Source organism: Rhinolophus sinicus, chromosome 12 (genome assembly GCF_057876585.1).
Source record: "Rhinolophus sinicus isolate RSI-liver-muscle chromosome 12, RSI-T2T, whole genome shotgun sequence".
In the NCBI taxonomy this organism is placed as follows: Eukaryota; Metazoa; Chordata; class Mammalia; order Chiroptera; family Rhinolophidae; genus Rhinolophus; species Rhinolophus sinicus.
In genome coordinates, this window is record NC_142512.1 from 22,513,896 (window position 1) to 22,527,031 (window position 13,136).

The 13,136-nt window shown below is 36.5% G+C and overlaps 2 protein-coding genes across 14 annotated transcripts in view; one reads left to right on the forward strand and one right to left on the reverse strand.

The window, feature by feature from the left end:
• Positions 1 to 13,136, forward strand: part of NF1 (neurofibromin 1) — a 209,195-nt gene that overhangs the window by 162,087 nt on the left and 33,972 nt on the right. For all 12 annotated transcript variants that reach the window (XM_019750679.3, XM_019750681.3, XM_019750685.3 and 9 more), the window contains 3 exons: positions 7,949 to 8,381; positions 8,977 to 9,317; positions 11,691 to 11,893. In XM_019750679.3, coding sequence (XP_019606238.2) covers positions 7,949 to 8,381; positions 8,977 to 9,317; positions 11,691 to 11,893 — 977 coding nt within the window. The remainder of the gene's footprint in view (positions 1 to 7,948; positions 8,382 to 8,976; positions 9,318 to 11,690; positions 11,894 to 13,136) is intronic.
• Positions 903 to 5,184, reverse strand: EVI2A (ecotropic viral integration site 2A). Of its 2 annotated transcripts, XM_019750694.3 has the most exons (3): positions 4,965 to 5,184; positions 2,964 to 3,272; positions 903 to 2,511 (listed from the first exon to the last, which is right to left on the reverse strand). In XM_019750694.3, the coding sequence occupies exon 3, from the start codon at positions 2,488 to 2,490 to the stop codon at positions 1,792 to 1,794; it is 699 nt and encodes a 232-aa protein (XP_019606253.3). In that variant the 5' UTR covers positions 2,491 to 2,511; positions 2,964 to 3,272; positions 4,965 to 5,184; the 3' UTR covers positions 903 to 1,791. The 2 variants fall into 2 exon arrangements, with proteins under 2 accessions (XP_019606253.3, XP_019606252.3); XM_019750693.3 differs by lacking the exon at positions 2,964 to 3,272 and having other exon boundaries at positions 4,965 to 5,183.

The following is a 13,136-nucleotide window of genomic DNA, read 5'->3' on the forward strand; positions in this document are numbered from 1 at the left end:
TTTATTGTTTAGGGAATGAATTATTTTTGACAAATGGTAACAAATTGATAATAAAATGGATGCTTTATTTTGTCTTCTCATTTTAAGATGTAGCCTAGATCTTAGGAGCCATGGAACTTGTAAAAAGTGAATTTAATGCCAAGAGCAGTATCACCTAGGGAATTATGCAGAAATTACCAGTGCCTGGAGCTTACCTCATTGCAATTGAATCAGAAGGAGGGGAGGGTGGGAGTTAGGCATTGGTGAGTTTTAAAAACTCTTCAGGTGATTCAAATACCGTGTTTCCCTGAAAATAAGACCTAGCCGGACCATCAGCTCTAATGCGTCTTTTGGAGCAAAAATTAATATAAGACCCAGTCTTATTTTAATATAATATAATATAAGACTGGGTCTTATATAATACAATACAATATAATATCAGACCGGGTCTTACATTAATTTTTGCTCCAAAAGACGCATTAGAGCTGATGGTCCGGCTAGGTCTTATTTTCAGGGAAACACGGTACAGAGGCCAGAATGAGAATCACTAACCTAAAAGGGAGCACAAGATTGTGATCACACTTGGAAAAAAATATATAAAATCTTGTCTTAAATGTCTAGCTTATTGCCCAAAATAAATGCTCAATTATAAATGTGATTTTTAAAATGTGGGTTAGTGTTTAATTAGGGTGCCCTGTGTCAGTTTCAGTAGATAGTCGGAAAATCTCTCAATCCAACTTTTATAATATATTTAATTGAAAATGGAAGCCTTGACTTAAATGTAAGTCATTATTTTACTTGAACCCAATTTCTTAAACGTTTACCTGAAGTAATCCTGTTTTCCAAATTAGAACAAACACACACACACACACACACACACATCTTTCCTTTGTTCACATGGTAGTGAAAAAAAAAAAACAAAATAGGATTCGTCGTTTATTAGGCCACTTGTCATCCTTGAAGTTCAATTAATCAACCTTTGGATATTTGCCATACATAATCCAATGAGCAGTATTTATAGAATAGAGGTATGTTAGACTTAAACAGTAAGATAATGCTTTACATTTATACTAGCACCTTCTGTTGTGGCGATAAATCTCATCTGTTTCAGTTGTGCTCTGTTATTGATCTTTACAGTGTGTTCTTCTCAGATAATAAAGTGAATGCAAATATATATAGTCAGTTTTATTCTAATGAGTCTTTATAAAATTAAAAGTTTTAATTAAATATTTATAGTAGAAAAACATTTTCATATGTGTGCCATATGTAAAGATGAAAACATCTAGCATAAAATTAGCTGTGTTGATACATGAGCTGGTATTGATTCTGTCACATTCAGCAAAGAAGGTACCATTAAACTATACAGTTCAACTCTATGCATTAGGAATTTGACTTCTATTAAATGTTGAAATGTGTACTTGCCTCTAAGGACACACTAAAACTCTTCAAAGTTTAATTATATTCAGACAGAGATCATCTAACTACTATTGCTGAACAGGAAATATTTATTTAACTGTCCCTTTCTACCTCTGTTAGTCCCTTCAACTTATCTTTAAAAACGTACCCAAATTCTTGGTTGTTTTATTATTTGCTTTTTAAAATACTCAGTGTCAGAACAAAAGTGCACAGTTTAAGTAATTAAGTAAGCAGGCATACTTCTCCCCCCCTCACCTGCTTGATTCTAAATTGCAAGGCCTGCTAAGTCAAATTTTAGACCATCAGACCAACATGTTGGCATTAAATATCTAACTTTGTTTCTACTCCGTAAACTTTCTCATTGCTGTTTGCATTTTTCTCCACTAAAGCATCTTGTTAGTGAGTGAGTTTTTCAGTTCCTTCTTCATCTTTTCTTTCCCTTGTAGCTGTGAGCGTTCCAGTAGATTGCATCATTAGGTTGGGCCCTGTGAGCTGTTTTGCTCTTTTCCAAGTGTCTGATTCAGCAGTCCATAGACCACTGCTTGCCAGAAAATCGCCATTGCTTCTAGGCTGACGCTTGCCCGCTTGTTTTGATCGTCTGAGAGATGAGACTTTGTTTGCCAGAATCACAGTTGATAGAAATAGAAGGGTACAGATAAGAAAAAGCACTGCAATTATAACTAAGCAAACAAGCATAGCCATTTTGTTGTTGTTTTCCTCACAAACGTCTTTTTTGAAGATTTCACTGTGACTTTTGCTTGTGTTTTCAATGTTCTGTAATGTTGGAGAAACGTTCCTAACAACAGAAGGTGTGTGACGCTCCAAGTCAGATTTAGGAGTTAAAGATTCGATGCGCGGTGGTGTTGCTATTTCAGTCATGTTTGTAGAATTACTTTTTTTATCTACTTTAGGAATTGTAGGGTTCGTGTTAATGTTTTCATGTTGGTTTCTGCCTGTCTTATTTTGAATCTCTGAATCCCAGACAGTAGTATTGTTAGCCCACAGATGGGTATAGTTTGCTTTTGTTCCAGGAGACCAAGAAAAAATTATTGTCATCAGAAAGGCAAGATGCAGGTAATGTCCCATGTGTTCCATGTCCAGGAGTATACAGGTAATCTGTTGAGATAAAAATATAATTTGTTAATTTGTGAAAGAATAATGTTTCCTGGTTTTGGTAATTGTATTTACAAGATAGACAACTGATATGTTGTTACAAGTAAGCTGCAAGCTTAGGCCTAATATTTGCTATCATGTTTGAATTCCTTCTCAACAGATTTCTTTTTCTATTAAACTATGTATAAAGAAACAATCTCAAATAAAACCAAAAACAAACAAACAAAAAACAATTTCTATTATTCTTTTAAGTGCTTAGAAGTTAGCATTACAAATAATTATTAACCATGATAAACTGGCTACCACGGCTTTATAGAGTTTTCTCCCTTTAAGCATGCTAGACTTCAGCTTTGAGTCAGATACTTCTGCTTTGACTTTTTGGATTGCTCTCCCCACCACCATTTAAGGACCTTTTTTGCAGAAATTCCCCACCTTCTAACAAATGTGTCACCAACCTTTATAGTAAAGGAGAAATGTGGCCTTGAGCATTTTATGAAAATAATATGCAAGCGGCTTTTGGGTGGCTTCAGGAAAGGGGAAGTGTGGTAGTAATGAAAAAAAAAAAGGAATTCAAGGTATTCTTTTGTCTTCTTGGATGTTTATCTTGAAGCTTAGAATAAAACTGGTACTTAGAAATATATTCCCAGTATTTGTGAAAGCAAGTTTGTGGTGGTGGTTCTCTCTTCACCTGTGTATCACTTGACTCATTGTGGCTGTCTGAAAGCAAAGGCCGAAGATGTGCCAGTTTTTCTCAACCTAAAAATCTGGTATTACGAAGAAAAAGAGGCAGAATTCTGAATAATCTCAAAAGTTCAACAAAAATTGACTTTTTATTATCATTTATGCCTAGCATTTTTCCTATGAATATTCCTATGAATTTGACATAATATTTAAAAATAAATTATACAATGAAATAGAAAGAAATATAGCATCAGGATCATGGGGATTTAGACTGAAGTGGGAAGTCAAGGCAGATGGTAAGATTCTCAACATATAAATGAAAAAGTTGAATTTCAGTTTTGGCTCTGAGTTTCCTGGGAGCCAGTACAAAAAGGGGACAGTCTGTTCCTAATTCTTGTCATCCACCTTATGATTGAAGACGTCAAGGAGCTGGCATATCTGTCTAGGTACTGGTAAACCAGAAAGGTTTATTACCGTGATTGAGCTGTCTCTTTTATAATAATATGCCAGTTTGTCTGAGCTACTTTCATAAGAGATTTTATTGTTAACATTCATTTGAGGGATTTCGAAGAAAAAACTAGATTATTCTCCTATTTTATAGAAGTTCTTCTCAGACTTGAATGCGTATGGGAGTCGTTTTACTTTTGAATGCATATTCTGATTCCATAGGTCTAGGGGGGACCTGAGATTCGGCATTTCTAGTCCACTCCAAGCAACACAGGTGCCACTGCTAATCACGCTTCTATGAGTTTCAAGGTTTTATAAGAAATAGTTGTTTTGTGTCATTGGATAATATTTGTATACTACTGATATACAGAAAATGAGAATAACCAGTGGCATATGTTATTATACAAACAAAAGTAGCATATAAGAGACAATGCTAATAACTGGAAGCTAACCTCTGAAATAGTATTTCCTATTAATAGTAGGGAAGAAGAAAACCTTTATTATGTGTCCTAGAATTACGATTGCTTTTTGGATTGTGACCTTTAATAGACAGTGAAAGATATTGTGCACTGACTTCTATATAACAGTGCTAAGCTTCAATTTCTAAGTTGAATGACGAATCTTTGGCTACTTTATGATTCTTTCACAAAGAGAAATACTTTAAATTGGGTTATCAAGTAATTTCCACCCTTTTATCCTAGACTAGCCTTCTGCATAGATGCTAAAATGATTTAAAATGGGTCATTCTTGTCATTGTCACATTAGTTCACTAACAATGTAGGATGCATCATAGTATTCGTTTTAACACTGCTTACCATGGGATAGATAATAGGCCTGCTGTTAATTGTCTTCAGCCAGATGTACTGCCATCCCCAAATAAACAAGCGCTTAGCAAAATGCCTGAGAATAGAGGACTATCTCTAATCCTTAATTTATGCCATGGAGGCCAGGTTATGTTATCCAAAGTTTTCTTTATCTCTGGTCATTTTCAATAAAATTTATAATGCCTAAGCACCAGTAATAAAAAATTTCTTTTTTAAACTTTCTTTTAACAAAACTTTCCAGTTCACTGTGGAGTCTAAACGCAGATCGTTTCTAATCCTAATTTAAAACTCTATGTTGATGGTAAATCTTTCCATTTCTAACTTAAATAGAATTTCTTTTTACTTCACAGGACAGTAAAAAAACAGCAGACATTTTCCATCACTTACGCTTCTATTCTACTTTTGTTAGTAAGATTTAGGTACTCTTTGAAGCACTTCCTCAAACACTAATCTGTACAAAGTTATAAGTGAAAAGGCAGAAGAAAAGCCATATATATTACCTACCTTACAAAATGCTTGGTCAAAATCTGATTATAACCTGATTTTAATGAGCCACTTTTCTTGTCCTGAGGCACAGCTTCCAAGTAATTTAAAGCAGGAGAGACTTGGAGAATATGAACCTTAAAGTAAATCTGCAGTAAAAAAGGATATGTACAGCTAGCTTTCCACTTTTCAAACCAAACCACAGATGACACATTTCCTTTCTGCTGCAACTACAGCACTTGTCACAGGGAAAAAAAAAGAAAAAATCCAATGTGCTTAGCTGGCCACTGGCATGACAGGAGGCTTTGTAGAACAAATCCCCGCCTCCAGGGCGGGGAGGGTTTTCCATTTAATGCCTTCTGACCTTATGCTCATTATGTATGTTTGCTGTATGCTTTTGATTGATAAGTTAGTGTCATTGAAAAGAAGATGAAATGGCATTTTCCCTGCAGCATTAAAATCTCTAAAAATTTTATTTGTATCCCACAGACTGATTTGATAACATGAGTTTGGAGACCTGGAGTATTGGTCAGATAATAGAAAGAGCGATATACGTAATCCACCTCAAGTTGTGGAGCTGCAAAGATTTGAGAAAATATGTCGTAACTGTAGATGGACAGAAAGTGCTTTTGTGTGGTTTAGTGTATACACACGCACACACACTCACTCTCCCCTTGAATGTCCTATCATCACCTCATATTCATTGTATTAAAATGGACATTGTATTAAAATGGACATTTTTCTTTCAAAAAGTGGCTGCCCCTCATGATCTCTGTTTTTGTTCATGATAGTAACATTCATCGTGATCTCAGAGGCTTGGTACACAGCAAATCCTTTTAATTCAAGACCTTCCTTACAACTCTGATCAGACCTTGGATCATGTTGATCTTTCTTCATATTCTTAGATTGGTTTCTTTTTGACGGGCACCTATTTTTGCTATCACCATAGTACAGTCTTGCGCCACATGACGACATTTCGGTTCAGTGACAGATGGCATGTACAACTGTGGTCCCCCAAGAGTATACAATGGACTTGAAAAATTCTTATCGCCGAGTAGCTGTGGTAACATCATAGCACGACACATTACTCACATGTTTGTGGTGATGCTAGTGTAAACAAACCTACTGCACAACCAGTCACGTAAAAGTAGCACATACAGTTACAGTGGTAGGTTTTATGTTTGCACGATGAAATCACCTAACAACACATTTCTCAGAACGTATCCCTATGTCTTTAAGTGGCTCATGACTGTATCTCAGATCCCTGTTAGGCCACACCTAGACTACAAGATCTTTTTTACTGGCCCCAACTCCTTTATATGTCTTGTATATATCACTTCCTTTGATCATATCACCCTTTCTTTAAAAGAAAATAAAGTTGAGTAACTCTTGAATACCTATATCAGTGATGCGGAAATATTGGTGAACGTGAATATCAGATAAGAAGGTTGTGTAATGATGAAAACTGCCAGGCCCCACCGCATAGATTTATATGTACTGGTAGGTCTGGGCTAGGACCCAGAAACTGCATTTTTTAATCAAGAACCACAGCTAAAACTGGTGCTACACAGAACATCCTCTCAGGAATCCCAAGCTCCTGGAAGAAAACCTGAGCCCCCTAGTTGAACAGTTTTAGTCCCTTCACAAATTACCTATTGGGTATTTTCCCAGCTTTATCTCTTAAAACTTCTCTACATGAATCCTCCATTCCAGCTAAACTAGCTGACTGTTGCCTCAACACATCTAGTACCTATTTCTTTTCCTCTTTAGCTCTCTCTCCAAGAGGCCTGCCACCGCCTCCTCACGTTGAGTTTGAAATTCCTCCTGCCCACTTCAGCCACTATGTTCTTCTAAGTAGCTTTCACTGATTGTCCGGTTTGTGTTGATCTCTCTCTCTCTTCTGAACTTAATTATATTTTCCCCTGCAGTTCCTTTGATAGGTAATTATATACTACCTCATATCTTTTCTTTGATCTTGAAGTAGTTTTATTTCAAAATCATTTAACTTGTCGTATTTTTATCTTATTTCCTCTCAACAATATTAAAAACTCTGAGGTGAGGATAATTTGTCTTAGCGTTCGTTGTAGTAGTACCACATCAGGTATAGAACATTGGGCCAAAATTCATAGAGGTTGTCTTGGTTTGAAATTCTAGTACTGTGTTCTTCAGGGCCTTCTGACGGTCCTTACCTCGACTGCTTACATTGATTAGCATTCTTTTTAGTGTAAGCAGCATATGGCCTAACATGGCTTAATCAAGAAATAGAATTTATTGGCGCTCACAACTGAACAGTCCAGGGATAAATTTGGTCCCAGGAGAGGCTTTATCTAGAACTCAAGTACAATGGACAGGGCCGCAGTTTCTTTCTTCATTTCTCTCCTCCATCGCTTCACTTATTAGGCAGGGTTTTCCCTCATACTCAAGATACAAGCTAACAACTCCCAGGATGGCTCTGAGTTCCCTTGTTTATAAACATCAGGAAAGAAAAGGTCTCAATTTCTAACAGTTTAAGCTACAGTCTCTGAATTGGGCCCCTTTGGCCCTGGTTGTCCTGATTTGAATCATGTGATCACTACTACACCATTCTCTCTGGTCGAGGTGGGATAAATGAATTCACTAAAGCTGTTCATTTCTCTTTAGGGCTCCAGGTGAGTCATTTCCACCCAAACTGTTCACCTGGGAAATTTGGTGGGCCTGGAGGCAACCAACTAATGTCCAATGCCTTCCTCCTTGATTGGCTGTGGGGGACAAGTTTGTTGTTACTGGTGTCGCTCAAAGTTTTTGGAGATTTGTTTCTTCCATTTTACTTCAGCCTTGCTTCTCAGTGTCTAAAGAACAGCTAGTTTAAAAAATGGACCCAGACTTTGTAGAATTGTTTAGTATTATTGTTAGTTTTCTCTAGAAAACTAATCAGAAAATAAAGTATAATAATAAAATAGTAGCATCTGTATATTTAGTCAGAACTCTGTTCAACAAACTGTGTCCTTTTTTGTCATCTTCCTTAGGTTCAAAACTGGTCAAATCAACGGTGATTTGCTAATATACCACGTCTTGCTGACTTTAAAGCCATATTATGCAAAGCCATATGAAATTGTAGTGGACCTTACCCATACGGGGCCTAGCAATCGCTTTAAAACGGACTTTCTCTCCAAGTGGTTCGTCGTTTTTCCCGGATTTGCTTATGACAATGTCTCTGCAGTCTACATCTATAACTGTAACTCCTGGGTCAGGGAGTACACCAAATATCACGAGCGGCTGCTGACTGGCCTCAAAGGCAGCAAAAGGCTCATTTTCATAGACTGTCCTGGGAAACTGGCCGAGCACATAGAGCATGAACAGCAGAAACTCCCCGCCGCCACCTTGGCTTTAGAAGAGGACCTGAAGGTATTCCACAATGCTCTCAAGCTAGCTCACAAAGACACCAAGGTTTCCATTAAAGTAAGTGTCGCTGTGTTAGGTAAATGATTCACTGCCTTTCTTGACTAAACAGACTGCATGCTGACCTTCCTAGGTGTCCCCGTCGTAGTTTATGAAATGTAAAGTAAGTCCAGATGGAGGAAAACTGAGCTTTCCATCTTCATGGAGGTCCTGTGGACGATATGAGAGGTGTACACTTAATTATATTCTAGGTTGGGCTGGAGGCAGGAGAGTGTTATAGAGGGGGCAGTTTGCTCTATGTCAGTCAAATGGTAGGGATGCGTGGAAAGTGGAAATTTTCTAGAGAGAATTCTTCTGGTTATTACATGCGTTTTGCAGAGTGAGGAACATGACCTCTAGGATAAAATCAGTAATTGTCTATAGGATTCTTGACCTGTTTTAAAAACAATTAACTTTTTCCCGATGTTTTCAATCTCTTTTGAGAGCATTTATCACAATAATTATTGAACCCCTTTGAATATGTAATGCCGGTAACTCTTCCTTAAATGGCAAACATAGTATTTTGGTTGGTTGGTTAGTTGGTTGATTTGGGGGGGCCTCTTAAAATTCAACATAATGGAATTTAATTCTTTCCTCCCCTTCTCTCACCATTCAGGTTGGTTCTACTGCTGTTCAAGTAACCTCAGCAGAGCGAACAAAAGTCCTGGGGCAGTCAGTCTTTCTAAATGATATCTATTATGCTTCGGAAATTGAAGAGATCTGCCTAGTGGATGAGAACCAGTTCACCTTAACCATTGCAAACCAGGGCACCCCACTCACCTTCATGCACCAGGAGTGTGATGCCATTGTCCAGTCTATCATCCACATCCGGACGCGCTGGGAGCTGTCGCAGCCCGACTCCATCCCCCAGCACACCAAGATTCGACCAAAAGATGTCCCTGGGACACTGCTCAATATCGCGTTACTTAATTTAGGCAGTTCAGACCCTAGTTTACGGTAGGTTTTTTTTTTTTTTTTTTTTTTTTTTTATTCACTTCAACTTTATTCAGGGGTTGTTGCTTTTAAAATGAGACTACTTAATAAGCTTTTAAAGCAGCCTCTACCCTAATACTGTAAATTGGAAGGCATGCTATCGTGGTTAACCAGCGTGACCTCATGTGGACTATTCCCATGAACTGTGGAATTCAGAATAGGGTGATTCACACTAAACCAATATATGTCCTTTCTCCAGGAAACTTTCATATGAAACAGACAACATAGCGGTTTTGGGGTGTTTTTTTTTTTTTTTTTTTCCCCAAAAAATATCCTTTTTTTTTTTTTTTAAGTCTACTCCTAAATTAAGTTTCCCCTCCTCTGAGTCCTCTAATTAAGTTTTCCGGTGTTCAAAAGTCTATCACTATTAAGTTTCCTTGTAGTCAAATTAGATTATCATTGTTTGACAAAGGAAGGCTTAATGTTCAATAACTCAAACAGTAACATTACTGCATACTTTCCATCTATGTGGCTTTAACAAAATTCTTGAAAGAAACCCAGGATAAATAACAATGTCATCTGAGCAGAGTATAATTGGCTCTGTTTAGGCTTAATAATCTGAACACAAATGAGGAAAGAACAGGGCCTGTGGAGTCAGTAGATTTGGTTTAAAGCCAGATCTACTATTATGTATGACTTTAAACAAGGTACTGAAGTTCTCTGAGCTCTAGTTTCCTCCTTTTTAAAATAAAGGTGATAATGCCATCCTTATATACTTAGAAATGTTTAATAAATAGTATGTGTGGTAGTATAGCGTAGCACCTAGCAAATAGTTTGTGCTTAGTAAATAGTATTTCCTCCCAATGTGCCCCGCCCCCACCCCGCCCATGTCTCTTTATCCTCCTTCCCTCTTTTCCTCCTCTCCACTTCATGTTAGGATAATTTTATGTCCCAGGTACCTTGGGATTGTCAAGGTTTTTTACTGATAGAAATTCGTAACTTCAGAAAATCTTCCCTAGGATATAATGTAGCCCAGGTTTTATTAAGTGGGCCTTCTAGCATCCCAGGTTCTCCCTTATTTAAAAGGAAAAACAACAACAGCAACAACAAGATTTCTTTACCTGGATGGCTTTCATGGGGTCTACAAACTCTCAAAAATGATACAAAATTGTGTGTGTGCTTAGCTTTTATTAGTTCAGAGGAGTCTGTGACACCTACCCCCAATTTGAGGAAGCATCAGTTCTTTATAGCTGTTGCAACATACAGAGTAAAATGTCAAAATAGTATAACTCAGAATTCCTAGGAGTTATTTAGAGGTACATAAACTTCGAAACAATAATATTAATATTCTCATTTTAGGAAAATGGAGCTGTAAGCCTGCCTTTAATTTGTAATCCAAAATTCTTCCTATAAGAACGCTAACAATCTTCTAAAAATTATTAGCTTGAATAAACCTATATTTTTCTCTGTGAAATGAAGCAAGCTGACAGCCTCTGCTTTTTGCTGAAGCATGTCATGCCAGAGAAAAAGCCTTTTGGCACACTTAAATTCAGTGGCTCTTTTCTCCCTATATGTCTGTTGCATAAATATATTAGCATGGTGAAAGTTCAGAGGTAAGGAAAACCTGGAATTTACTGAGCAGTCAAAGCATTTCTTTTGCTGGATAGGGGAGAATTTATAAACAGAGTTGGATTTTTTTTGAGCTTTCTCCTCAATTGTTTAAATACATTTTCAGATTTATAAGGGGATATTTGGTTCTAATGAAACCTTGCTATATATATTAGGGTGTTTTTTTTTGGGGGGGGGGGTTGTTGTTGTTTTTAGGAGTTCGTGGAAGAAGAGAGGAGACATAATTATGTTAAAAAAATTTTTATCTCCAGTTTGTAGGATAACTTGTAGCACATCCAGGAAAAAAACCAGTAGATGCTAATTTAAGATTTTAACATTTTAATTTGATGAGGGGCTATTTCATTTCTCCTCTTATAATCCCCATTATAGCTGAATCTAGCAAGAGGAGAACCACAATTTGAGTTTTAGCTTCACTGAAAATATAATGCGCCTTCTTTTTTTTCTTTCTGTTGATCCACCTTAGAACCATAAACCACTCATATTTTATGTCCCGGTGAAATGTCTTTCAGGAAAGCCTCACACTCACCTGCCTTAGAAACTTCACAGTGCCTTTTCTGGTTAGGTCAAGGCTCTCCCTTTAAAAATTCCTAAATGATCAAGGGGAATTTTGGTTTTACCAGAGAATCATCACAACTCTTAATTGATCATAAAAATTTAAAACTAGTTGGTTATGCTTTGTAATAGAATCATAAGTTGTATGTTATGAAAAAAGTTGGAATTATAAAAGAAAATAAGTTTTAAAACAACTTCATTTGTGTTTTCTCCTAGGTCAGCTGCCTATAATCTTCTGTGTGCCTTAACTTGTACCTTTAATTTAAAAATCGAGGGCCAGTTACTAGAGACATCAGGTTTATGTATCCCTGCCAACAACACCCTCTTCATTGTCTCAATTAGTAAGACACTGGCAGCCAATGAGCCACACCTCACCTTAGAATTTTTGGAGGAGTGTATTTCTGGATTTAGCAAATCTAGTAAGTAATGACGATTTTCTTTAATACAAATAATTATTCTAAGAAGATTCAAAGGAAACCCTTTCACTCTTTACCTCTTCTACTTTTTCACCTGTGGTACTCTATAACTGAAGGAACTCGGAAAGAACTTTCTGGCATACCACATTGAGAAAGCCACCAAAATTCTGGCAATGAAAGCAAGGTGGCAAGGTTTTGATACCTTACGTGTCTCTGGACCACTCACAAAGTGGTTTTCTCACTATGTTTCAGTTTAATTAGCTTCAGCATTTCTATTCTTAGAGATTATCCCAAACGAGTCAAGTATCCACATTGTCTCCTTGATTGTAGGGAAATAGTTATTTTCTCTTCATGTTGACTTTGAACTGTGATTTTATTGTTCATGTGCAGTTCCTGGAGAGTGCAGGGGCACATAATACAGGGTCCAGAGTCAACTCCGGACTTGGCTTTAATAAATCTCATGAATTTAACATCCATTCTTTATATCTGTCCATCTTCATGCCCTGTAGTATTATAAATGTTGCTCTTCTCCAGTGTGTTTTCTGACATTTTGTTCTTTTTCCTCTTTCTCTCTCTCTCCATAATACATAAAACTTTTTTTCTGCATTCAAACACATTTCTTGATTTTTCTGTATTAGATAAATGAAAGCTTTGACAATTCATAAAGATCAGCTCACTATACATATATTTTTTTATAACAAAGAATGTAGGAATATAACCCTAAAAAGAAAATGTATAAGACTGATAAAACAAGAAAAGCATAAAGCTTTATTGAGAAATATTAATATAAAGAAAAGTTTGAGTGAATGGATAGGCATACTATGTTCCTGGATGAATAATAATTATTCCCAGATTATTACAAATTGAGTGTAATCCAATCAAAACTCTGTGAGATTTGAGGATTAAGACTGAGGTAGAATTTAGAACGATTATAAATTTTACTTGAAAGTATAGCTAAGAAAATATTCAAAGGAAAGAAAACAGAGACTTGGTATTACAGACATCTGAACACATTACAAGGATACAATAATTAAAACGGGTGTTTAGGAATCAGCAATCAGATCAGTTTAAGAGAAACAGATTGTTAAAGAAGTATCACAAACTAATGGGGGAAATATTAAATCATTTAAGAAATGAGGCTGAGAAACAAATTAAATTGGGTCTTCATCTTCACCACAAACCACAAAATACCAAAATAAGTTCTAGCTATATGTAAGAACTGAATATAAAAACTGGAACCTCTTCT

Coding starts and splice junctions, on each gene's coding strand:
- EVI2A (XM_019750694.3), bottom strand. CDS start 2,490: ATGGAACACATGGGACATTACCTGCATCTTGCCTTTCTGATGACAATA.